This window comes from Dasypus novemcinctus, chromosome 1, assembly GCF_030445035.2.
Source record: "Dasypus novemcinctus isolate mDasNov1 chromosome 1, mDasNov1.1.hap2, whole genome shotgun sequence".
Classification (NCBI taxonomy): domain Eukaryota; kingdom Metazoa; phylum Chordata; class Mammalia; order Cingulata; family Dasypodidae; genus Dasypus; species Dasypus novemcinctus.
The window spans coordinates 5,243,732-5,270,462 of record NC_080673.1 but is presented as its reverse complement, the minus strand read 5'-3'; the positions used below and the strand labels follow the sequence as shown (position 1 = coordinate 5,270,462).

Below are 26,731 nucleotides of genomic sequence, written 5' to 3'. Positions count from 1 at the left end.
ATAGCAACTAAAAGAATCTAGTATTTAGGAATAAATGTAACCAAGGATGTAAAGGACTTGTACATAGTAAACCTACAAATCATTGCTACAATAAATTAAAGAAGACCTAAAGAAATGGAAGACCATTCCATGTTATTGGATTGGAAGACCAAATATTAAGATGGCAATTCTACCCAAAGTAATTTACTGATTCAGTGGTATCCCAATCAAAATTCTAACAGTCACCTTGCAGAAATGCAAAAGCCAGTTATCAAATTTATATGGAAGTGTAAGGGTTCTGAATAGCTAACCCATCTTGAAAAAGAACTAGTTGGAGGACTCACGCTTTCTGATATAAATACTTACTGCAAGAACCTCATGTAAAACATAAATATGGGTGATATTGCATACATAAGTCTGCTTTTACAAAATATGAATACAAATATATTGGAAGGAAAAAGACGAGCCCCTATGAACAGCAGGGGAAGCAGAGAGATTGAGAGGTGATGAGTTTGTTTGGAATAATCAAAGTGCTCTAAGAATGATTGAAATGATGGGGGTATATGTGATTATACCAAATACCATTTGTATTGGTCAGCCAAAGAGGTGCTGATGCAAAGTACCAGAAATCTGTTGACTTTTATAAAGGGTGTTTATTTTGGGTAGACGCTTACACAGCCCTACAGAGTCCAACTCAGTGCACCATAAAAGGTAGTTTCTTATCAGAGTCACCTGCCAGGCGTTGAAGCAAGGTGGCGGGTGATCTCTGCCTGGTCTCTCCTTCCTTTTTCCCCCTGAGGCCCGTGGGCCCAGCCAGCTTCTTGTGCTCTCAGCTGCAGGCCGGCCCAGGGCTCATCTCAGGGCTTCCCGTATCAGTCTGGCACAGGGCTCGTTTCTTTCCAGGCTTATTCAGCTGCGACCATCAGGTGAATGGCTCGTCTCTCCCCAGGGCCGACAGCGTTCTCCCTCTCTCCTTCCTGAGTGAGTGCCCATTCATATCAGCCCACTGAGGGGCTGGGACTTAACCCAAGTCACGCCTTGCTGACGTGGTGGAGTCACAGCCCCTAGACTGATTTAATCAAGTAAACTTAAAACCTTTGTTTTCATACAATCAAAGGGCATCACACCCAGAGGAATAGACCAGTTTACAAACATAATCCTTCGCTTTTTGGGGATTCATAAATAATCTCAAACTGTCTCATCATACATTTTACACTTTGGATGGATTTATGTTTTATTGATATGTATCAACAAAGTTGATTTGTTTAAAAAAATAACTTATTACAGGGTTTCAGTAATCAAAACAGCATGGTACAGCACAAGGACAGACACATAGAGCAATGGAATCGAATTGAAAATTCAAAAGTAAACTACCAATGGCCAGTTGATTTTTTTAAAAAGATTTATTTGTTTATTGCCCCCTCTCCTTGTGGCTTGTTCCTTTTCTTTTGCTGTCTCTTCTGTGTCTATTCACTGAGCGTTTTCTGTGTATCTGCTTGTCTCCCTTTCATTGTGTCATCTTGCTGCACCAGCTCTCCGCAGCGCACGGGCTCTCAGCTGTCGCCTCTCTGCGGTGCACGGACCAGCTTTGCCTTCCCAAGGAGGCCCCGGGACGCAAACCCAGAGCCTCCCATATGGTAGGCGGGAGCCCAACTGATTGAGCCACAGCCACTTCCCTGGCCAATTGATTTTTTATATGGGTGCCAAGTCCACTCAGAGGGAAAAGAATAGTCTCTTCAACGAGTCATGCTGGGAAAGTTGGATATCCAGATAAATAAGAATGAAGGTGAACCCCTACCTAGCACCATGTAAAGAGATTGTATGGATCGAAGACCTAAAAATAAGAACTAAAACTATAAAACACCTAGAAGAAAGCATAGGGAAGCATTTCTAGAACCTTGCCTTAAGCGTACGCAGCGGTTTCTTAGACTTTGCACCAAAAGCACAAGCAACAAAAGAAAATAGAGATATATGGGACCTCATCAAAATAAAAACTTTTGTTCCTTGAAGGACTTTATCATGAAAGTAAAAAGATCACCTACACGATGGGAGAAAATATTTGGAAACTACGTATCAGATAGAGGATTAATATCTAATATATATATATAAATACTTCAACTTAACAAAAAAAAAACAAAACAGTTTTTAAAATGGGCAAAAAACTTGCATAACCATTTCCCCCCAAAAGATAAATCCCAGTAAGCACACGAAAAGTTTCTCAACATAATTAGACATTAAGACAATGCAAATCAAAACTACAATGACACACCATTTCACACTCACTAGAATGACTACTCTTAAAAAATGGGAAATAACAAGTGTTGGAGAGGATTAGAGAAATATGAACATTTATTGTTTGGTGGAAATGTAAAATGGTTCAACTGCTGTAGAAAACAGTTCATCATTTTTTTTGAGAAAGTTGCCATATGACCTGGCATTCTCAATTGTAGGTATATAATCAAAAGAATTGAAAGCAGGAATTTAAACAGATATTTGCACACTGATGTTCATAGTGGCATTATTCACAATTTCTAAAGGATAGAAAAGTGACCATCAGGAAGTGAGTGGATAAACAAAATCTATGGGAAGCGGACTTGGCCCAGTGGTTGGGGCGTCCGTCTACCACATGGGAGGTCCGTGGTTTAGACCACGGGCCTCCTTGACCCGTGTGGAGCTGGCCATGCTCAGTGCTGATGCGCGCAAGGAGTGCCCTGCCACGCAGGAGTGTCCCCCGCATAGGGGAGCCCCACGCACAACGAGTGCACCCCATAAGGAGAGCCGCCCAGTGCGAAAGAGGGTGCAGCCTGCCCAGGAATGGCGCCGCCCACACTTCCCGTGCCGCTGACGACAACAGAAGCAGACAAAGAAACAAGACGCAGCAAATAGACACAGAGAACAGACAACCGGGGGAGGGGAGGGAATTAAATAAATAAATAAATCTTCAAAAAATAAAATCTGTGTACATACAATGGAGTTTTTTTTCCTTTAAAATGCATTTTATTAAATAAGGATAATTACAAAAGCTTTACACAATAATTCGAAGTAGTGAAAGACAATTTCCTTTAAAAACAGAAAAAACAATTAGTTTATATCATGTTTTGCTATTTTATGCGCAGGAATGACTTACTGTATATACTGCCTCATTAGCCTGTAAGATTTAAAACTGTTGTTAATACATACGTTGGAATTTTATTCATCCATGAAAGGGAATGAAGTTCTGATACATGTGAGAACATGGATGAACCTTGAAGACCTCATCTTAAGTGGAATAAGCCAGACGAAAGGACAGGTGATGTCACTGAGAAGAAATAAGCGAAAAGTCAGAAACTGGATTACAGGCTCACAAGGGCCGGAATGGGGCCTGAATGGGGATTTAATGCTTAATTGGTACAGTTTCTCTTTGGGGTGATGGAAAAGTTTTGGTAATGGGTTGGTGGCGATGATAGCACACCATTGTGAATGTAATTAGCTGTACCAAATTTTAAATCTGAATGTGTTTAAAGGGGGAACTTTTAGTTTGTGTATATGTTACTAGAATAAATGTTTTAAAAATTGTAGTAGAACTGTATAACAAACATTAAACCTTAATGTAAACTATGGACTACGGTTAATATAATAATGTTTCATTGATTGTAGCAAATTTAATACACTAATGCTGCAAAGTATTAGTTGTAGGGAAAACTGTGTATGTGATGGTGTATTTTAGTTTCCTTGGCTACTCAAGCAAGTATCATGAAATAGGTTGGTGTGAACTATGGAAATTTATTAGGAGAAAAGTCCACGTCAAGGCAGTATTTCCTTCCCAAAGACTGTGGTGCTTGGGGCTGGCCCTCGGTCAGTGGCAGTGCACCTGGCAGCCTCTGCTGGCCTCTCCCTTCTCTGTCATTGACATCTCTCTGGCTGCTGCCTCTGTGGCTGACCCTCTCTGCATTGTATTCCGCTTAGAACGGGCTCCAGTCCTAGGATTCGACCCGTGCTGGTTGGGCTGGGCCACACCGTAACTGAAGTCACCTCATCAGAAGGTCCTGCTTACAGTGGGCTCCCACCTGCAGGGTAGATTAAGATTAAGAACGTGTTTTTCTGAAGTGCACAGCTCCAGACCACAAGAGGGGGTGGAATGGAACTCTATTTTCTGCATGATTTTTCTATAAACCTACAACTTCTCTAATAGAAGAAAAAAAAATGTCATTGTGAGATTGGATGACCTGAAAAAGTGTTTGAAGTGTTAATTTTTAATAATTATAAACAATTTTTTACCATTGCTGCTATTTTTCTTTAAGCACTAGACTTCATCTGTCTTGTTGACTGCTATTTCCCTGCTTTCTAGTACAATGTCTGGCATATAGTAAAAGCAACAGGAATATCTAAACTCTGAAATAGTGCATTTAATGATGTGTAAAGGGAATCAAGAGTGCCTACAACTGCAAGCAGAGGAATTGTATCCATCATCCTTGTGGAATCTAAGCCCCCTCCTGATCTAGAGGGGACATCACCATCCCAGGGTCCACAGGATGGAGGAATAAAATATGGATTAGAGTCGACTTACTGATATTCTACTATAAAACTGTTTTGACGAGTAATAGGAGAAATTTTAGCATCGAGGTGGGTAAAGTGGCCACAGTAGTTGCTGAGGACAGGGAGAGGGAAGAAGAGATGTGATGTGGGGGCATTTTTGGGACTTTGAGTTGTCCTACATGATATTGCAGGGTCAGATGCTGGACTTTATATATCCTGCCATAACCCACTGAATGTACTGGGGGAAAGTGCAAACTCCACGGTAAACTGTTACCCATGTGGTGCAGCAGTGCCCCAAAATGTGTTCACCGACTGCAATGAGTGTGCCACAATGAGGGGGGAGGTTGTTGGAGTGGGAGCAGTGGGCTGGGGGGTGCAGGGTATAGGGGAACCTCTCATATTTTTTAATGTAACATTTTTTATGTGTTGTATATATCTTCAAAAAAATAAAATTTACAAAAATGATGTGGTGGGGGATGGGTTATATGGGGGGAAATGAATGAATGAATGAATGAATGAATGAATGAATAGAATGACGCGTGAAACACTTAAGTCATTTAAACTCCACAGCGACCTTTTGAAGTAAATACTGTGTTTTCATTTTACAAATGAAGAAATTTAAGAGAGATCAAGCAACTTGCCCAAATTCACAAAGCTGGCAAGAGGCAGAGATGGAATTGGAACCTCAGAAGCAGTGTTCTAGATTTCACACTCTCAGTCACCAATTTATACTCCTTTCCTTAGAAGGCAGTCAACAAGCATTTGTCACTGGGTGAATGAATGAATGAATGAATGAATGAATGAATGAATGAATGAAAGAAAAATTTAAAAAGCAACTATTAATATAGTATGATTATTTGTTTTTTATTTTTTAAATGTGTTCATGCATACTACCCAAATGTTCATCAGGAGTAACAGCAATTACCTGGCAAAACTGTCTTTCAGAAATGAGGATGAGTTCAAAGTCTTCACACACCAAGAAAACCTGATAGAATATTTTACCAAAAGACCAGAGCTAAAAGAGATACTGAAGGGAGTACTGTAGACTGAAAGGGGGATAAAAAGGGTGAGAGACTTGGAGAAGAGTATGGAAATGGAGATTATTTGTAAGGGTAACTCCAAAGGTAAAAAGACAGACACTAGAAGATAACAGAAAACCAAAGAACAAAATGGGTGAAACAGTAATGCATTACAGTAATGACAATGTTAATGGCTTAAAATTCCCAATTGAAAGACACGGACTGATAGAAGGGTTAAAAATATATGCGCCATCTATATGTTCTCTGCAAGAGACTCACCTCAGACATAAGGACACAACCAGGTTAAAAGTGAAAAGTTGGAAAAAGGAATTCCATGCAATAATAACCAAAAAGGAACTGGAGTAACAATACTAATATTGGACAAAATAGATTTTAAGTGCAAAACTGTTAAAAGGATGAAGAAGTTCATTGTATAAAATGGGCAATTCACCATGAAGAAATAATTATACTAAATATGCACCTAACCTGAATGCTCCAAGATACATGAGGCAGACGCTTAGCACAGCTGAAGGGAGAAATAGATCTCTACAGTAATAGTTGGAGACTTCAGTACACTATCTCAGTATTGGATAGAACATCTGGACAGAGGATAAATAAACAGCTTGAATAATATACGTGAACTAGACCTCACAGACATCTGTAGAGCATTGTACCCCAAAACCCCAAAAAAGAATATACATTCTTTCCAATGCTCATGGATCCTTCTCCAAGGTAGACCATATGTTGGATCACAAGACAAGACTCAATAAATTAAAAAGATTGAAATTATGCAAAACTTTCTCTGATCATAAAGGAACGAAGCTGGAAATCAGTAAATGAAAAAGGGAAAATTCATGAATATATGGCGATTAAACAATGCACCTTAAATAATCAGTGGGTCAAAGAAGAAATTGCAAGAGAATTCAGCAAATATCTTGAGACAAATGAAAATGAGAACACAACATATCAAAACCTATGGGACACTGCAAAGGCAGTGCTGAGAGGGAAATTTATAGCCCTCCATGCCTACATTAAAAAGGAAGAAAGAGCTGGAGTTGAAAATGTAACTGCACTCATGGACGTAGTAGAAAAAGAACAGCAAACTAATCCCAAACCAAGCTGAAGGAAAGAAATAGTAAAGATCAGAGCAGAAATAAGTAAAATTAAGGACAAAAAAATAATACAGAGAATCAAGAAAACCAAAGCTGGTTATTTGAGAAGATCAACAAAATTGACAAACCCTTAGCTAAACTGACAAAAAAGAGAAGATGCAAATAAATAAAACTAGAAATGATGGGGGGACATTAGCACTGACCCCTCAGAAATAAGAGGGATCATAAGAGGATACATGCATTTGGAACTCAATGCCAAAAATGTGTTAAAAAAGAATGAATTTGGAGGACTCTCAGTTCCTAACTTTAAAGCATATTACTTAGCTATAGTGGTATAAGAAAAACAAAAAACAAAACAAAACCAGCATGGTACTGGCATAAGGACAATACAGACAGATTGACCAATGGAACTGAATCAAGAACTTAGAAACAGACCCTCACATCTGCAGTCAAGTGATGTTTGACAAGACTGTTAAGCCCACCCAGCTGAGCCAGAACAGTCTCTTCAACAAATGGTGCTGGGAGAACTGGATACCCATATCCAAAAGAAAGAAAATCTTATACAAAAATTAACTCCAAATGGATCAAGGGCCTAAATATAAAAGCAACAACCATAAAATTCCTAGAAGAAAATGTAGGAACATCTTCAAGATCTTGTGGCAGATGGTAGTTTCTTAAACCTTACATCCAAAGCACAAGCAACAAAAGGAAAAACAGACAAATGGGACCTCCTCAGAGTTAAACACTTTTACACCGCTAAGGACTTTCTCAAAAAGGTGAAAAGGCAGCCAACTCAGTGAGAGAAGGTATTTGACAATCACATATCTGGTAAGGGTTTAATATCCATGAAATATAAAGAGGTCACACAACTCAACAATAAAAAGCCAAACTTCCTCCCGTTCAAACTACCCAATTAAAAAATGGGTAAAAGACTTGAAAAGACAGTTGTCCAAAGAAGAAATACAAATGGTGAAGAAACACATGAAAAAATGTTCAACGTCATTAGCAATTAGGAAAATGCAAATCAAAACTCCAGTGAGATTCATTTCACGCCTCTTAGAGTGTCCACTGTTAAAAACTCGGAAAACTGTCAACGCTGGAGAGGATGTGGGGAGAGGCAGGCGTACTCGCTGCGGGCGGGAATGTGGAAGGGCACAGCCGCTGTGGAGACCTTTGGCAGCTCTAGGGAGGTTGAGCCCAGGCTCTCCATGTGAGCCAGCAGTACCGTTACTAGGTGCATACCCAGGAGGACTGAGAGAGGCGCTGCGAATGGACATTTGCACACCTGTGTTCAAGGGGTATTACTCACGATAGCCAAGTGTTGGAAACAACCAAGGTGGCCATCAGCGAATGAGTCAGCTGTGGCGTGTACACACAATGGAAAGTTACGCAGCAGTAAGAAGAAAGGACGCCATGAAGAGGTGACAGCATGGAAGAACCTGGAGGGCATTGTGTTGACTGAAGCCAGCCAGACGCAGAAGGGCAAATACTGTACGATTGCACCATTTTACGTAAACTCATCGAATTAATAATTAGAATATAGGCCACCAGATAACAGAACGAGGGTAGAGAGTGAAAGCTGAGGGTTACTCTGTGCAGAACTGGTTAAAGGTTGTTCGTAAATCTTTGGAAATGAAATGTTGAGAGCACATCATGTCATTTGTGACCATCAGAGCTATTTTACGGGTCTGACAGTGGTTGAAGGGGAAAGGCCGAGGTCATGTATACTACTAGAAGGAAAGCTAAAAGTGTACCTTGGGACTGTGTAGCATAGTGATGCCTCATGTAAAATACAAATAAGGGTGATAATTGCATATAGAAGACTTCACAAAGTGTAAATACAAATAACTAGAGAGATGGAAACAATAGCAGCTCTGTATGGCAGGGGAAGCATAGAGAGATTGAGAGATTGAGAGGTGATGAGTCTTGTTAGTTTAGTTTTTGTTTTTTAGTTTTGTTGCTGTTGTCCTGGAATAATGAAGATGCTCTAAAAATGACCAGAGTGATGAATGAATGCACAACTATGTGATTGTACCAAATACCATTGATTGACACTTTGGGTGGATTTATGCTTTATTAATATGTATCAATAAAATTGATTTGTTTCTGAAAAAAAAAAAGAAGAGTGAAAGAGATAATAACTTGTGGTAAAGTTCCACAATGGAATACTATGTAACAGTGAGAATGGGAGTTTCAACTACATGTGCTAATGTGAATTAGTGAAGTCAGTCCTTAGAGTTCTCGCTGTGATTCCATTCCTGGAAGAACAAAAGTAGGCATTGTTGATCCATGCTGTTAGAAATCAGAATGTGGGGGACCCCGGGGGCGCCCGAGAGGGTGCAGGGGCTGCTCTGGGAACTGGACGGCCCGTGGCTGCTGGTTGCATGGATGTGTTCAGTTTGTAAAAGTTCCTTGAGCTGTGCACATAAATGTGCACCTTTTTGTATATGTATATTCTACTTCAATAAACTGCTTTTAAAATGGAGGACAGAAAGAAAAAAGTGTTTGAAATGATGACTAAAAAGTTAACAGTATATTTGCCAAAATGTTAACCATAAATTCTTGGAAACAGTTATAAATAGTTTTTGCTTTCTTTCCCGAGTCTTCTTAGGTTTTTCAGATATAATAAAATGGACACACATTGCTTGTGTAATAACATTTTCAAAATATGATTGGGAAGTGGATGTGGCAGTTGAGCTCCTGCCTACCACACGGGGGGGGGGTCCCAGGGTAGGTTCCGGTGCCTCCTAAAAAGGATGAGCAAGACAGCGAACTGACATGACCGGCTGGCGCAGTGAGCTGACGCAACAAGAGACCCAAGGACGAAAACCTAACGATGAATACACACAAACCAGGGAGGGAGGTGGCTCCAGTGATCAGACGCCTCCCTCCCACGTGGGAGGTACCTGGTTTGGTTCCCGGTGCCTCCTAAAAGAAAGACCAGCAAACCGACACACAAATGCAAACAGTGAGGGAGTGGGGAGAAACAAAAAAATAAATGTTTTAAAAAAAGAAGTGGAGTGGCTGCTCCGATCCCGCTGGTGCTGGCCCCGCTGGGAGGAGCGACGCCCGCCTCGTTGCCCAGTGGGGTGCCCTCCTGTCTCTAGCTCACGGCTCTTCGTGCCTTGAAGTATGTCTGCAGGGATTTCTGAGTGATGTTTTGTTTTCTTGGTTTTTTATTTCCTTTGCCAGGCTGAACAGTCAAAAGAAGAGCAGAAGCAGGGTTTGAGTGCCGAGAAATTGATGAGGCAGGCCTCCAAGGACGTGTGCCGGCTCCGGGAGCAGAGCCGGAAGGTGCCTCGGCAGGTGCAGTTCTTCAGGTGAGGCCGGCCGCGTCTGGGTCCCGCGGAGTCCGCCTCGGGGGCAGAAGCCTCTCCGCGGGCAGGAGGCGCCAGCGCCCCGGGTTGAATCTGAATCTTGCATTTCCCCTCCTACTGTGTCCACTCAGCGGTTAGCTGTCGCGGTTTGAAGAAAGCCTTGCTTCAGGTCCTTTCCTCCAGGCCCGGGGTGTCCTCAGCTCTTAGTCGCAGTCAGTGCATCTCCTGAGAAGCTCTGATGCGGGATACAAGAAGGTGCCAAAAAGCCATGTGCCTATGACACTCCCGCCTCTGACGCCCCCATCAGCCACGCTGCTCCCCGCAGTACGCGGCCAAGGAGCTCTCCCGGAGGGGAGGCCGACAGACACACCACTGCAGCCGCACGGAAAGGGCCCTTGGAGCCGGGACCTTGGGGCTCAGGCGGGACCTGGGGGGCTCAGGCGGGACCTGGGGGCTCAGGCGGGACCTGGGGGCTCAGGCGGGACCTGGGGGCTCATGCGGGACCTGGGGGGCTCAGGCGGGACCTGGGGGCTCAGGCGGGCCCTCGGTCTGTGGCGCTGGGGCTGGCGGGAGAAGCACGCGCGGGAGCAGCCTTCGAAGGCCGGAGGGCAGTTGTCACGCTGCGGGAGGCAGGGCAGCAGGGCGTCGAGGCAGGGGCCAGCGTGCGCCCGGGCGCCGGGCCTCAGGTCTGCGTGAAGCCCCCTGTGCGGGCAGCTGAGGCTGGGGCGGGGGAGGCGCTGGCCAGGAAAGGCCGTGCCCGCTGTGCTGGGAAATGTGGGCTTTAGACGCTGGCCCAGCTTTGGTGATGGAGCTATGGGGTCTCCAGGCACAAAAGGAGGTGCTGGGATGGGTTCTGTGTGGGGCCGACGCTGGGGCTTGGTGGGGAGGGCTGCAGAGCAGCTGGTGGAGGGCAGCCGGCGGGCGCAGTGGTGTGAGCCCAGGCAGCATGGCGCTGGGGGCGCTGGCGCAGCGCCGCGGTGGCGAGGCGGCAGGGGGCCGTGCCTTCCCACGGGCAGGTGAGCAGCGCCAGCGGGACATCCCGGGCCAGGAGGTCAGGGGGAGTCAAAACCTAAAGCCGGGGTTCGCGTCACAGGTCTGGATAGCAGATTAAAACGTGAGCCTCCGTCCCACAGCTGGTGGCTGCATTGATGGACTCGGGTCAGACAGCCCAGAAGACGGGCCGAGGGGGCCAGGAAGGCGGCTGGTGGGCCGGGCAGCGAGGGCCGGGCAGCAAGGGGCCCGCAGCCTGAGCGCAAGCGGTGGGAGGCACCCCCCCCCCCGCACTCCCAGGTGGGTGGCCAGGAGGCCACTGTGACGATCCCGGGGCGTTTTCAGCCCAGGAGAGGATGCACGCTTGGCCGGATTGGATGTCGAGGCCGGAAGTCTTGAGAAAAAGAGAAACGGGGCCGTTAGCCTAAGGGAGAGTCGAGTGAGAAACCCCGAGGTTTCATTCCATCAGTCTGTGTGTGTGTGTATTTCGTGTAGAAGAATCTTTAGAAAGCTTTTGTGCTCAGATGGGACAAACCGCCTGAGGAAAGCGAGTGATTTGAAGGGGGGGAGAGAAGCAGGGCAAATGAGGGACAGCTGTGGTTGGGGCTGGGGGAGGGCTTTGGTGCCAGGTGGGTCCCCAGACCAGAGGAGGAAGCGAGGGCAGACGCTGTCCTGGAGCAGTGCGGGAGGGGAGGGCGGTGGGCATAATGGGCTTGGGCTCCTCATTTTCCTTGTGACGTTTTACAGTAAAGACTTGGGTTTCCCGCCTCCACCCTGCTGAGGGAGCCCCCGCAGCTCTGCGGGAACGATGCCTCTTGGGTTTAGACCTGCAGGTAATGAGGCATCGTTTCATGCCCTGGGCAGTGTGATCGCGCTGAAGAGAAACCAGTGCTGTCCAGCGTGGAAAATGATACAACTCCTTGTTTCTTGTTAAAACTCAAAACAGAATTCCTAACGCCCCCAGCTCCCATTAAAGTACAAACCCACTCACACCGTCAGACAGGCGACACGCATGAGGTGGCGGGTGTGGCTGGCGGCTGCTGCAGGCCTGCGGCTGCTGGTGCAGGCGGACGGCGCGTCGGCTCGGGGACGCCAACTGGTCGCTCCACGTGGAGCCGAGAGCACGGTGCTCCCGACCTTTCAGCTTCTCAGGGAAAGTCAGAAATCAAGAATTTCACCTGAACCATCTTAGGTGTAAACGCTGTCCGCTCATTCTGGTATTTAAAAGCACCGAGTGAGCCAAAGAAAGCAGGCCCGGCCCCTGGTCCTTGCCCCTCTGCCGCCAGGACCGCCCTCTCTCGCCGTCCTTCAGTCTTACCTTTATCTCTTACGGAGTTGAAAAAATCAGAAGGACACCACATCACAAAACAACGATCCTTTCACTTCCCACGGTTTTTCCGCTCGTCCTTTTCTTCTCTACCCTTTTCCGTAGACCGCTGGTGAATGTGGTGACTGAACCCTGCGTACAGTGTGGATATCCTGTAGCGTAACTGGCATGCTGCTCCTGTCTTCAACGATACAGTCTCACTAATCTCTCTTGACCACGTCCTTACCCTGGAACCACTGGCCTCAGCTTCCCTCCGTGAGGCTGTCCTCGTCCCTGCTCTGGCATACAGGACAGTTTCCACCTTTAGTTCTCCTCCTCGCTGCCCACGAGCCATGGTCTCACCCGTCAGGTGGTCCTTGCCTTATGCCTTGATTTTAAAGGATTCCCCTGGCATCCTGCGCCTTTCTGGGCAGTGCTGAGAAACTGCCCTGTGGGACGTGGGCGCTTCACATCCTCTGCTCCCGGGCTTAGACCCTAAAGCCCGAATGGCTCGGGAGCCGTCTTACTCCGGGGACCCTGGCCCTGGCTGGCTTGGTTGGCGGTGTTTTCCCACAAGCCGGGGTGTCTGCTTTCCGTGCTAGCACCCTTGAAAGGGCGAACTCAGCCTTGATTTTAAGTGGAGTTCTCGTAGGCAGAGCCGGGGGGGCCCAGGCTGTCGCGGCACCGCTGGAGTTCTCGGGACTGGCATCATGTCACGGGGCATTTCAGCGTCACGTTAAGTTGATTTTATTTTTCACCCCTGACTCTAGGGAGAAGATTGCTTACTTCACCAGAGCAAAGATAACCATCCCGTCCCTGCCTGCTGACGATGTATAATTACATCTTCCAAGAAATTATTTTTTTACCTGTTCACTTTCTTAGGGAAGGTGGAAGAGTGAATGTGTGTGTTGTAACATAATTGTCAACTCTTAAAGAGCTTCTGTTTCACATCGGATTTTCAACATGTTTGTAAAATACCTTGAATGTAATTTCTTATATGTTTTTTTAAAAAATCAGATAACCAAAATGGAATAGCCTGGTACACAGATGTCGTGCAGTGCGTGCGTACCGCCTGGGGGCTTTCTTTTGTAGAAGTGGAATAGTGGCAATGTCCAGGGAATGTCCTCTTGAGCTGACTGTTGAGAAATAGCTCAGTTTAGCAGAAGACAGATTTTGCTTTTCCTTTGTTTTCTCGTGAGTAGACTGTGAAAATGGCAGCAGGGCCATGTGATATTTCTGTACCATAGTGCAGCTGAAAGGTTTGAAGATAAACCTGCATATAAGCTTCAGTTCAGAGTTCCAAGTCTACCTGAAACAGGTGCTGTGTTCATTTCCGTCACCTACGTCGGAACACTTTGTTTCCTTAAAACCATTTCCTTCTTGTCCTTTTATATTTGTCTAAAGAAAACAAAAACGTAAAATACTGAGTGCAAGAGTAGAAAAATGCAGAGAGGTACTTCTGGCTACACTAAAGATCTTGCTGATTTATTATATTGAGGGTAAGGGATATTAAATAAGAAAAAGTTACGCTAAAATATTATACACTTAACTCATCACATGAGCAGCTGCTGCTTCCAACTCAGCCTGAATTTGTGGTTGTTCAAATGTGAGTTTCTGGTTTGCACCAATCCTCCTTTGTGCCAGGAGTGAGGACGGTGTGCGCAAAGCACGCTGTGACCCCAGGTCTGGGGACAGACGGTCCTGGGACACGGGGGACACGCCGGGGCGCTCATCCAGGCAAGCCAGACCCGAGAGGAGGATATGGCCCAGCTGAGCCAGAGGTGTCCAGAGTGAGAACATACTGTGTCAGATGTGTAACATTTACTAGAAATTGTGTCGCAGCTCTCATTTTCACAGGGCTTTATCTAAATGTGTAATAAAGAGTTGGGAGGCAAAGGGAAGAATGTGCCTGGGGGACTACTAATTTGCAACTTAGCTAAGTGGTTAAAATATGTATTTATATATATGATCTTAGATGAACAAGGGCAGAGGTTAAAACGGACTGAGGCGTCGTCCTCCAGCTTAGAGTCTTCGCTCACCCAGCCCAGGCACTTCTTAAAAGAAGCAAATCCTCAGCGGCTTGGCCAGCATAAAGGCTTTTAAAATAAATATTTTTAAAAATGCAATTTAAAGCATACATTATTACTCATTATTCCTGGAAGAAGCAATTTCTGGTTAGCCATTTTATGTAGCAAACTAAATCAATTTTGTTTTTTTAGAAATAACAAGAATCATCTTAAAGGACTAGGCCAATTAAAGAAAATAAAGTTCTATCCTAAGCTAGAATCCTCACTAACGAGAATTTTTATTCCTTGAAGGTAATTATACATGCTTTGGAAAGTTCATTTTGTCTGAATCAAAATTTAAATTAAGCAATTTCTGATTCTAAGACTCTAATTAATAGACACCATGACTTTATTTTTCATAAGTGTCCCACTTATGAGCAAATTTCTCTGAAGATATAACTGGACATGAGAAACCTTGAACCAAGCTATTGTGTTGATGGGTTGCCATCCTCGGGATGGCCCAGTCCATTCTCTTAGATGACTAAGGAAAACTACAAAGGAAGACGGCAAGGTCAAATGTGAAGGGCAGAGGTTTCCAAGTTTATTTAATATAGAGTTAAATGAAGGTCAGCTGTTTTCAGCTTCTTAGTTTGACCATGAAAATGTTTATAGAGTTACGTGTAGTTGTACCGTACGATTTTATTTTCTTCATTTATTTATTTACGGTCTTATTTATGTTCTGTTTAATATATAGTTTGGTTTGGGCCATTTTAAATGTTTGGCATAGAAGAGGTTATATTGGAATATTTGCAGCTTTATAAATCTTCCAATTAGCTGTTAACTTTTTATAGTGCAAAAAGTTTCAGACAAGTATTAAAGAATAAAATCTGTCTCAGGCTGGTAGTTAAGAGTTGTGACCAAGAGTCTTTTGGGTTTTTTTTTTTGTAAATTTGCTCATTTCTGACATGAGGGACAAACTAATTTTAATATAATCTTTTTCCACACTTTAAAAATCAGCAATAGTGTTTTGTATTTATAGGCAGCTTTTAACAATCCTGTCATATTTGTACTAACAAATGATTCACATGACAAAACATTTTAATAACTTGATCACAAAACTATATGAACAAATATGAATTTTAATATTATAAATACTGTTTTTAAAAATTAGAATCTTCTGCACAGGGTAAAAAAATGAAATATTTAGTTCTCAACTTTGAATTATCAGTATGTTATTACCATTTTGTATATCAGAATCTAAGTGTTACAGGTACAAAAAGAATATTATTGCTAGCCAAATGAACAAAGTTTAGCTGAATCTTTGTAGCATGCAAATCAAATGAATTTAAAATCTTTTTTTGTTGTTATTGCTTTATCTGTATTGTATTAAATATTAAAAGCTCAGGACTGAACTAAATATTTAATCAGGTTACATTCTGAACATTTTTCTGTTCTAATTTGTCTTGTTTGTAAAAGTAAGCAAATACATCACAGATTAACTTTGGTTTCTGCACTTTCCATGTGTTTGTGGGTGGAAAAAAATTCAGTGGGTTTTTTTTTTTTAAACAAAGATACATATTGCCTAATACTTTATTTCAGTGTCATTTATTGTTCCCTTGATTTCCCTGATTGGCCCAAACACAAGAGTTTATTTGAACCATGTACCGTGCAAATGTAAAATCTTTCATGAAGAAATCCCTAAACTAGCAGTTTGTTGTGAATAGTTCTTGGTTGGATGATATGTACTGCTGAATTAAAAAAAAAAAAAGGCAAAACAAAACAACTTCTCACTGTGTGAGTAAAAGGATTCTGGAACATGCGCTCTGTCATCACGCCACCTCGACTGCCAGTGCCGAGAGGCGTGGCCGTGGTGCCCGCCCTGGGCTGGACGCCCCCGCGGCTGCCGCGTGGCCGGCGGCGGTGTGGCCATTAAGTGCTGGCAGCTTCTGTGTCGTCCTCCTCGGTTTCTGACACAATGAAGGAGACACGAGTGAGTGTGGCTGACTTTGGGAGGGACCTCAGGGAGCCCTGCGGCCTTTGATGAAAAGGGAGGTGATGCGGCCCTGTCCTTCACTTGCCGGGCTTTTAAAGAGCAGGCAACTTTTTTCCCCCAAATAATCAGATGTCAGACATTTTAAATAAATATGCAATGAGACTTTAGTTTCATTATAATAGGTTTCTCTTCACACTTGAAAGAAGTAAATGATTAGCAGTAACATTTCCAATTGCCACAATGATTCATCTCTGTATGAATTTCGCTTGTAAAAACACATCAGTACTAATATAATGTCTTATTTCCAGGTCTGTGCAATCACTGAACCCATTTTAAAATTGAGAAAGCTCATCCATAGTAATGACTCTGATTACTCTCAAGTCTTCATGGGTTTTGGTCTCGGAGCAGAAGCTAAAACCGGTTTACCAGTCTTAGAAAGAAATTACAACTTAAGGACCTAATAGCCAGAGAGGGGAGAAAAGCCATTTTAGGAAATTAAAAGCATAGTGAACCAGCGATGCTATCGCAGGAATCCTACCAAATCCAGAGCTGAGCGAGCATCTCCCGAAGAGTGAGTACCACAGACCCCATCTGGCTTAGATTTTCAGGTTGGTATTTTTTATCTCCAGTTGTTGACACTGATCTTGCGTCCCGGCCACCGCGTAGCGGCCCGTGGCCGGGGGAGCTGGGCCCGAGCAGGCGGCGCAGCCGAGCAGAGAGCCCCCCAGCAGGAGAGCGAGTCCAGCAGACCAGCCTACGAAGAGGGCTTCCCCGAACTCCCACCGCGGCACGATCTCCGGGATGCTCTCGTCCCAAAACGCCCGCACCGTGCAGTGGGCGACCCAGGAGACGGGAGCCAGGGCCGCGACGCCCGCGGCGCAGAGCAGGCCGCCGCCCAGCAGCAGCAGGCGCCCCTTGAGGCCCGGCCGCGCCTCCGCGACCCGCAGGCAGTCCAGGCCCGCGCCCGCGGCCAGCAGCCCCAGGAGGCCCAGCCCGCTGGCCAGCAGCATGAGGAGCCTGGCGGCCCTGAGCTCCACGGGCAGGGCCAGGAAGGAGTCGAAGGCCTTGCACTGCCTGCCCACGTCCTCCTGCACGACGCAGGCCTGCCACAGGCCCAGGGTCCAGGTCTCCAGCTCATTCAGCTCCAGGTTGAGGCTCTTCCAGTGCGGCAAGTAAGTCGTCACCACCGACAAAACCCAGCCCAGCACAGAGAACAAGAGTCCAGCTACTTGTGCCGCAGTTCCGAATGTGAAAGCCATTGCACAGGTCCGGGAGCTGAGCAAGCTAACTCCTGCCCTTCTCCTGCTGGAAGGAGGTGACACTGGTGTTATCACTTGCGGAGCTCAAATATTTTTTCATTGTGTACATAGGAGGATTCCTGCCAGAGCTGCTATTGTTTGATTCCATGTTGAATAGGTTTCAGAAAAGGACAGGGAAATAATGCCGCAAACCAGCCATGCCGAGGTGTGGCTAAGCTCAGGTTCCTGCCCTATGGGCTGAATTCTGTAGAAGCAGCCTGTCATTGAAACAGAATTAAGTAGTAATAATCCTCCTTTCATTGTTAAAGTTAAATGGCTTTCATGTCGTTTCCAGCCTTTCTAACAAGTCAAAGAAGTAAGAAGTCTAAATTCATAATGTTTAATTGACGGGGTTGGTTCAACTCCCACTGCTTTATAGCTTACTAATTGAACCTGTCAGGTTTTCATCTGCTCCAGTTCTCACATTTCAATTCGTATTTTGTGGTAATCCTGGGTGTTATCATTTTTTAAAACTAGGTTCAAGGAAAGTATTTCTTAACCAAATAAATCAAGCTGATCAGAAATCGCTCTAAAGTCTGGGCCTATTTTTAAAAATCCCTCAGGCTACATATGCCAAATAATACAGAACAAGTCTGAACTAAATACCATATCTGTTTATCTACATGTCTTTCTGTCAGATTCATGCACATGAGCACAAACATTTTTTTCCTTGGCTTGAATAAACTTTCCGTGCTATGTAAAAGCTGCCTAGGACTTTGTGGTTAGACTCAACCTCTGCGTTCCTCCCCAAAGTATATACCCCCATGCTGGAAATTTCCCTTTGAAGAAATGAACATTTTCAGTGGGGCAAAGTAGCTGGCAATGCCTCGATATCAAAAGAGAAATAGTTTTGTAATATTTTTTTCTTTTTTAGATATAAAACTTTTGAGGAAAGAGATGAGAGATCACATTAATGAGTATTTTGAATCTGAAAGTCCTAAGAGTGATTGAATGTCTTCAGTACCATAAAACCCTGTGACAAAGGGTGCCTGGTAATTTCTGAAACAACAACCCACCTCTTCAAAGAAAAAGTAACTTGTGGAAATAACACTTAGGGATTGGCTTAGCATGAGGTTTTGCATAAAGATTTCAGATTGTTAATTTTTTTCTTTAGGAAACAAGAACCAAGCTACTAACAAGAATGACGTTTTCTAATGCAAAATGTAGCACATTAAAGCTTAACACTGACTATATTGGACAACCACCACAAACATTTTGATTTTTAAAAAAAAAACATTAAGGGAATTCTTTTGCTCATACCTATGTAATACTTATCACAATTTTCGTTCAAGTATAAGATTTCCTGCCATTCTTGGGGGAATAAAGAAAAATAGTTACTGAACGTGAGCAGCACAGATTTCGTCCTATGACAAAGACCCCTTTGTTCGCAAAGCTGATATAGAGAGACACTTCACGCCGGCTGTCACCGTCTCACACTCGAGGCTCTGCAGGTCCGCTTTCCAGGTGCCAACACCGAGCTGGCGTCCCGGCCACCGCGTAGCGGCCCGTGGCCGGGGGAGCTGGGCCCGAGCGGGCGGCGCAGCCGAGCAGAGAGCCCCCCAGCAGGAGAGCGAGTCCAGCAGACCAGCCTACGAAGAGGGCTTCCCCGAACTCCCACCGCGGCACGATCTCCGGGATGCTCTCGTCCCAAAACGCCCGCACCGTGCAGTGGGCGACCCAGGAGACGGGAGCCAGGGCCGCGACGCCCGCGGCGCAGAGCAGGCCGCCGCCCAGCAGCAGCAGGCGCCCCTTGAGGCCCGGCCGCGCCTCCGCGACCCGCAGGCAGTCCAGGCCCGCGCCCGCGGCCAGCAGCCCCAGGAGGCCCAGCCCGCTAGCCAGCAGCATGAGGAGCCTGGCGGCCCTGAGCTCCACGGGCAGGGCCAGGAAGGAGTCGAAGGCCTTGCACTGCCTGCCCACGTCCTCCTGCACGACGCAGGCCTGCCACAGGCCCAGGGTCCAGGTCTCCAGCTCATTCAGCTCCAGGTTGAGGCTCTTCCAGTGCGGCAAGTAAGTCGTCACCACCGACAAAACCCAGCCCAGCACAGAGAACAAGAGTCCAGCCAGTTGCATTGCTTTTCTAGAGACTAAAGCCATTTTAACCAATCTTAAAACTTTTTGCAGCCCCTCTAGGAGCTGCTGTCCTTTGCAGTTGATGGGAATCGGACGCTCCTGGTTCTGTGCGGCCCAGAATATAAGCTTTGGCCATTCATGCTTTGGGCACTCTGAAATGGCGTTTTGTTCCTCTTGCATATAATGTTTCATGTAAAGGACGAGGGACTCTGTTAAAGCTCTGAGCTGGGCTTTCCGATAAGGATTTGATCTGTTAGCTTCCAATTTGCCTGGTAAAATTATATCCCCAATGCTTGATGGTTATAAGTCTAAAGATGAACAAAGAGGGCTCTATGACCCCTCACCCTAAAATACAACAGAAATCTTTGTGCTTCGATATGGATTAATTAGATTTTAAGTGGTGATAAAAGGCCAGCTCTTTCTGCAACAGGACTTCATTGTAATGGCTAAATCTGAGATTTCAGGGATGTAAAACAAGGCCTTGTAAGGAAAGGTAGACTGTTCCCTAGAACCTTCATTCTTCTCGGGCTTCCTCAACCTACACGGGCGCTTGGCCCAGGACCCCGAGTGCCACAGGGACTCAGTGCGGACTTGGCAGAAGAGTCGCCCTCGTGGGTCCTTTGAAAGGGAGAGGCTGATTCACTTGGTTAATTAAAATGGAAAGCCCCAAGACCGATCCCCAGGGGCACTAAGTGAAGTCAGAAGCACCCTGGGGAGCTATGGATGCAACTCTTGGGATCTCCCATCTTCCTTAAGGGCTTGTGTCAAGTGCGAGCTGTGGGTCCTTCCAAGAGGCCGTTTGTCCAGAGCGGAGTCTCTTGGTCGAAGTTCTAGGCGCAGAGGCGAGCAGAGCAGGCATCCAGCCTCCGCCAGTTCCAGGACAAAAGTCTCTGTCCAGAAACGGTAGACGCAGTGGGGCTGACCTTGGGGGCATCAGCCTGGGGTTTCTGGTTGGTTTTGGTGCTGGCTTTGACTTAGGCCACCCTGAGAACACATGTGGGCAGGGAAGGCCCTCAGCCCGCCGTCTCTCCAGCCGAGACAAGAGGCCGCATGCACCCCCTGCCCAAGGCCGCTCTCCAGAACTGGGCGCTCAGCCAGGGGGCCAGCGGGCCGTGCTGGCCCCTACAGTGGTACCACTGCCCTGGAAGATTCCAACTCAGTGACCCGAACCACTGCCCATCACATTTCAACAGTTGAGGCTAGTCTAGAATCAAAGGTGACTTTTTTATAAAGATTTTATTTATTTCTGCCCTACCCCCCCACACACACACACACATCGTTGTTTGTCCTTGCTGCCTGCTCTCTGTCCATCTTCTTTTTAGGAGGCACCAGGAACCAAACCCAGGACCTCCCATGTGGGAGGGAGATGCCCACTCACTTGGGCCACCTTTGCTCCCTGCTTGTTGTGTCTCATCGTGTTTCCTTGCTCTCTCTTCATTGCATCAGCTTGCTGGATCATCTTGTTGTGTTGGCTCGCTGTGCCAGCCTGTCATGTCAGCCCACTGTCTTGCTTGTCTTCTTTCAGGGGGCACCAGGAACCGAACCCAGGACCTCCTCTGTGGTAGGCGGGTGCCCAGCTACTTGAGCCACATCCGCTTCCCTGATCTTTCATGATGTTAAGTAGGGGCTCAGGAAGCAAAAAACCCAACCCCGACGCATACCAACTAGAATAAGAGTCTGGTTAGAGGGATGTTACTTTCTCCACATTTTCCATCATTTTTATGTTTGCTACCATACTAATTATTTTTTGAATTTTACACGTTTGCGAAATCCCTTAGGACGTGTTGAGATAACTCAGTGTACTGAAATGGAAAGTTGTTCCTGACTGCAAAAAGACGTGTGGTCGTGGTGAGCTGGAGCTTTCCTTCCCAGCGGCAGGCGGCCGTGGAGGAGAAAGTCAAAGGTAGAGGGAGCGGAGGGGCGGGGCTCCGTGGTTGCGTGCCTGCTGCGCACACACCAGGTCCCGGGTCCAACCCCCGTGCCTCCTCAAAAGAAGAGTTAGGGGTGGTTATTAGTGCTGCACTGGAACGTGTGTTAGCGAGGGCGGAACCGGCTGCGCTGCAGGCAGGGCTACCACGGTGGGAACCGCTGCCATATCAGGAGTGGGACCCCGGGAACCTCCGGTGTGAGGCCAGGCGTGTCCCTGGCCTGGCCGTGGGCTCGGGCCCGGCCCGCACTCTGGGGCGGGCATGGACCACTGTGAGCGAGTGCTCTTGAGGTTGGGACGTCGGTTAGCGTGTGGCCCCACTGAGCCAGCGTGGCCTTTATTCTGGATTACTGCCATCCTTTGTAAGCCGAGCGAGAGACGCACAGGGAGCAGCCCGGAGCCGGAGTCAGCGGGGCCCCGCGGAGAAAGGAGAGGGGCAGGTGCATGGCCGTGTGACGGAAAACCCAAGCAGCCCCAAAGACTGCCAGCCAGTCAGAAGCCACCAAGCCCAGCGGGGCAACCGCTGGCCTCCAAGTGAGCCAACACATGCCTGTCCTTAGGACAACCCACAGTACTTCTTCCAGCAGCTAGGAAACTAAACAACCCTAAGCACACTCCCAACTCATTTGTTTTTTCAACGTTAAAAATACATATCTTGGGAAGCAGATGTGGCTCAAGCAATTGAGCTCCCGCCTACCACAGGGGAGGTCCCAGGTTTGGTGCCCAGTGCCTCCTAAAGAAGACGAGCAAGACAGCAAGCTGGCCCAACGAGCAGACACGAAAATGCAATGAGAGACACAACAAAGCAGGGAGTGGAGGTGGCTCAGGTGATCAGGTGCCTCCCGCCCACACAGCAGGTCCCAGGTTTAGATTCTGGTGCCTCCTGAAAAGAAGACGAGCACACAGCAAACAGACACAGCAAATGCAAACAGCGAGGGGGCGGGAGGAAATCAATAAACCTTTGAAATATATATATATGTGTCTTGGGAGCAGATGTGGCCCAAGCACTGGAGCGCCTGCCTTCCACGTGGGAGGTCCCGGGTTGGTTCCCAGTGCCTCCTAGAGAAAGAAACGAGAAGAAAGTAACAAGCAAGCAGATGAGGACGCCATGGGGGGGTATACATATGAATATATCATATATATATATATATATATATATCTTTGTGGACTTCCTACATGCATGGCACAAAGTGCTGAAGAAACACGTCCCTGCCTGTGAGGCTCACATTTGAATGGAAATAAGCAATCAGTAAGGAGGTTAATAAGATAATTCAAAGAAATCAGAAGCGCTGGTGAGAGCCTTCAGGAGAGGAAGCGCTGGTGTAGCTGCACGAGGAAGGCGTCTGCTTGGTGGAGGAGCTGGGAAACGGCGGCCCGCGCCCGAGGACGCCCCCAGCGCCATGGCGACGTTCTTGGACTAGCCACCTAGACCACGTCGCTCCCAGACTGGGAGGCTGGAGTGAAATTCAGCCAGAAAACAAATACTGCCAACGAATGGTTCCTCGTGAGGGGAACCACGTCGCCTCTGTATAAGGAACGTTGATCTAAAACAAAAAAAGTTTCTCTAATAAGCAGAGCTCGGCCGGCCGGCAGATTATGCGCAAACGCCCCTCAGAGACGCAGGGCCGGCGGGCAGCCACCCCAGCGTGCCCAGCTGTCCTGGAGTTGGCACCGGAGCTCCCACGTCCCTGCAGACCTGCCAGTCTGGAGCCAGGGGTCACCTCTGTCTCTGTCGTGTATTCCTGCATGATAAACATCCCAAACGCAGTGCCTTAAAACTGCAGTCCTTTCTGTCGATTTGCACGTGAGCCTGCAGTTCGGGCAGGGCTCCCGAGGGCGGCAGGGCCGCCGCGCTGGCGCTGGGGGAGGCTCAGCGGCCGGGCCCGGCGCCTCGCTTGCTCTCCTCTGGCCTGGGTTTCTTCACAGCCTGGCGGCTAATGGCACGGGCAGGCGTCCAGCAAGGCTGTGTCGTCGGGAGGCACAGACTGTCACTTCCGCCTCCTCAGGCGGGACACAGGTCTGCCCCGCTCCAAGACGAGGAGCCGAGAGCCCCTCTCGGGGGGGAGTAGCAAGTGCTGGGAGAGCTGTGGGACCCGCAATGATTTTGTGACCCTTTGTTTTTTTTTTTTAAATAAACCTGCCACGATAAGATCAGATTGACCTGTTAAGGAAATCTTGATGAGCTCTAGATTCTGGACAGTGCATGGTAAACATTGTACAGGAAAGGTAGCCCTTCTTTGTGCCCCCGACTTTATGATTTTATGCTCAAGATTAAATGTGTGGTCACAACCAAACTGCGCTATGTGGACCTTGGCAGTTAGGTTTAACACAAAACAAACTCCTGCAACTGGTAGGTAGCCCGTGACAGTTCACCTCAGGGGCTTGCTGTGCCCTTTCCTGTAGTCCATGGCCTGATAGCAGAGAAAGGAGCCCCCGAGCTTTCGCTCATCCAACCTCACAGGTGCCGTTTCCTACCCTGTGCCAGTGATTTTGCCAGAACTAGGGGTGCAAAGATTTGCTCTTAAGCAAGACAAACCCGTATAAAAAAATGTTAGACATTCTAGTAGAGGTAGTGTTAAGGAAGGAGTGAATATATCAGGGGAAAAGGGCCGTCAAGGGTGTTTTGAAAGGAAGTGTTGCTCCTGAAACATAAATGGAATAGGGAGTGGGAAATTGAGTTTCAAAGGCTAGTGCATGGGGCGAGAGAGAGGAAACCTGTGGGCACTGAGCCTGGGCTGTGGAGCCAGGCTATGCAATGCTGAATTGTTGAAATTCTAAAATACAGATAAGGAAGAGCCTTGGAGGATTATAAGTAAGGGTGTGACATCATTTTTGCGTTTCAGAAAACTGGTGGCCACAGTGATGAACTTCTTTGTATCAACTAAAACACAAAAGGCACACAAAGCCGACCGAAACCAAGCTGTGGCCTGGCTGCTGCAGCAAAGCTGAAATCGGGACTCAATGCAAAAATGCAAGATACTGTCCGCACTGACAGAAGTTTAAGAACCACGCCTGCAGATCAGATGATTCTCCCCACCGGGTTGGGGTACCACGGGAAATGTCCTGGGCAGGTCCTGTACATAAATTCACAATGTATGCATGTCCATCCTTAACGGATGGGAGTTCCAGGTCACAGAACCATTGATGGCAGTGCCTGATGCCTTTCCCAGAGGGCAGAGGTGGCCTGGGGCCGGCCCGCGCCGACACTGACCCGCGTGCCTCCCACAGCTGCTGCCCAGGCAGGCCCCCCTGGGGAGACTGCCAGGCTGACTCGGGGCTCCAGCCGCAGGGCTGGTCCACGTTCCAGCGCGGCTCTCGGGCACAGCCTGGCTGCCAGCCTCCGCCAGCTTCTGGGGTGCCAGGGCCCCAGCATGGCCCCTCACGCTGCCAGGGAGAACCTGAGTGCAGCGCTGGGAGATGCTCAGCCGCCCACCGCCGGGTGGTGGTCTCATCATTTGGCTACAGTAGTTGAAAAGAACCTTAAGAGCAGAGATAGCAGCAGAATGAAGTAAAATAACTAGACAGGATAAGTGTTTGATATAATTTAACGACAAGTTTATATAATTCAATTTTTATTGACATTTCAATTTTAAGGACAGCCAACACCCTAATTTCCCCAGCTTTTAACAATCGGCACTCTTTTGTTTCCTTTTTAACCTCTGGTCGCGTCATCGTCTCTCCGTGCCACGCGGGGACCTGGGACGCCTTGTTTCTTTTTTTCACCAGGAGGGCCTGGGGGTGGGACTGGGTCCCCCATATGGGACACGGGGGCTCAATCGCTTGAGCCGCTGCTGCTTTCCTGGCGGCTGTCTTGACTCCAGATCACCACTGTCAGCTGCCCACACCTCACAGCCCAGAGTGCCGGCGGGCGGCGGCTCTGCGGCTGCACCAGCGCTCCTGGGGCTCGCCCACCAGCCCGAAGCTCGCCGTGTGGGTAAGGGGCACCTCGGCTCTGCTGCAGGAGCTCGGGGCTGGCGCCCTCAGAGGCCCCGCTCAACCCCACCAGGACAGCCCGGGGTCAGGGCCGTGGGGACGGCGGGCCAACTGGCTGCTCCGGACTTTGCCATCCGCTTTCCTAACCCACCTAATTTTTGCTGTTGGGTGCAGGGTGGCTAGCCTGAAACATAGTTGTGCCTGTCTGTTCTAACCCCCCCAAGACCCCCCAACATTGAGGCCATGTTTTTAAGCTCATAGCATTTGTCAGTGACTTGAATTGGTGGCGGTTGAGGCACTGCCAGGCAGTCTATTAGTTGAGTGCCTCTGAATTTTTTTTTATCTTTTTTTTTTTTTTTTGAGGTACTGGGACTGGGGATTGAACCCCGGGACCTTGTATGTGGGGAGCCAGCACTCAACCACTGAGCCACGTGGGCTCCCCTGAGTTGGTTTCATTGTTTGTTTGCTTCTGTTCTTGTTTTTTCAGGACCTCCCATGTGGGAAGCAGGCGCTCAACTGCTCGAGCCACATCCGCTCTCCTGAAACTTTTATCAAGGAGTTTTAGGGAGAAGGAAAAAGAAAGACCTTGCCCATTGGAGTCAAAACAAAAAAAAAGGCTATCAAGAGAGCATAAGGGAAGATACATTAACAAGTGCAAGCTGGTGCTGCTCTGCAAGCTTGACGGCGCTGCCCGGGGCTTGCCCGTCGGGGGCCTTCGGGGCGTCCGCCGGGTCGCTGGGCTGGCACGCTTGCTTCGGGCTGTGGGGAGGGGTCGCCGCTGAGCCCTGGGTGGGGCTGTCGGCGCCCCCCACGGCCCGGGCTGCGCGGTCATCTCTGCCCTTCATGATCCTCCTGGTGTGTGGGGGTCTCCGGGGGTGCCCTCGCAGGCTCGAGGGTGACTCAGGGGAAGAGGGGCCTAGCCCACCCGAGGCTCCCCTCCAGCGCCCCGCGGGCCGCGCCCTGACCGCCCCGGCGCGGGGTGGGGGCTGCTGAGGGGCCTCCGCCCCCTGCCCCCCGCCGGGGTCTCCTCTTCCGGCCTCGAAGGACTTAGTGCTGCGGAGGGGCTGCGGGACCCAGCTGCAGAGGGGGCGCCGGCCACCTCCTGCGCGTGGAGGCGCGAGCCCGGGGCCGGGTGGAGGAGCCCCGCGGGGCCTGCGGGCGGCCGAGGTCTCACGGCCTCCCCCACCAGCCCGGGGGCCCTCAATCCGCCTGCCGCCGGGCGCTGCCGCGCGCTCCTGGCAGGGGGCCGGGGCACGGGCCGGGCGC

At 48.0% G+C, this 26,731-nt stretch overlaps 3 protein-coding genes across 4 annotated transcripts in view; 1 reads left to right on the top strand and 2 right to left on the bottom strand.

Annotated features, from left to right (window-relative positions):
• The window catches only part of WWC2 (WW and C2 domain containing 2), a 246,619-nt gene extending 230,787 nt beyond the window's left edge, over positions 1-15,832 (top strand). For both annotated transcript variants that reach the window (XM_058304421.2, XM_058304363.2), the window contains exons 22-23: positions 9,818-9,945; positions 13,009-15,832. In XM_058304421.2, coding sequence (XP_058160404.1) covers positions 9,818-9,945; positions 13,009-13,075 — 195 coding nt within the window. In that variant the 3' untranslated portion in view covers positions 13,076-15,832. The remainder of the gene's footprint in view (positions 1-9,817; positions 9,946-13,008) is intronic.
• Positions 15,833-16,713: 881 nt separating this feature from the next.
• LOC101435214 (claudin-22) lies at positions 16,714-17,597 on the bottom strand. Its single transcript, XM_004481733.5, has one exon. The coding sequence runs from the start codon at positions 17,494-17,496 to the stop codon at positions 16,834-16,836; it is 663 nt and encodes a 220-aa protein (XP_004481790.2). The 5' UTR covers positions 17,497-17,597; the 3' UTR covers positions 16,714-16,833.
• A 1,292-nt stretch (positions 17,598-18,889) lies between these two features.
• On the bottom strand, positions 18,890-19,629 carry LOC101436064 (putative claudin-24). Its single transcript, XM_004481735.4, has one exon. It carries the CDS (start codon positions 19,627-19,629, stop codon positions 18,967-18,969), a length of 663 nt encoding a protein of 220 aa, XP_004481792.2. The 3' UTR covers positions 18,890-18,966.
• Positions 19,630-26,731: the final 7,102 nt, after the last annotated feature.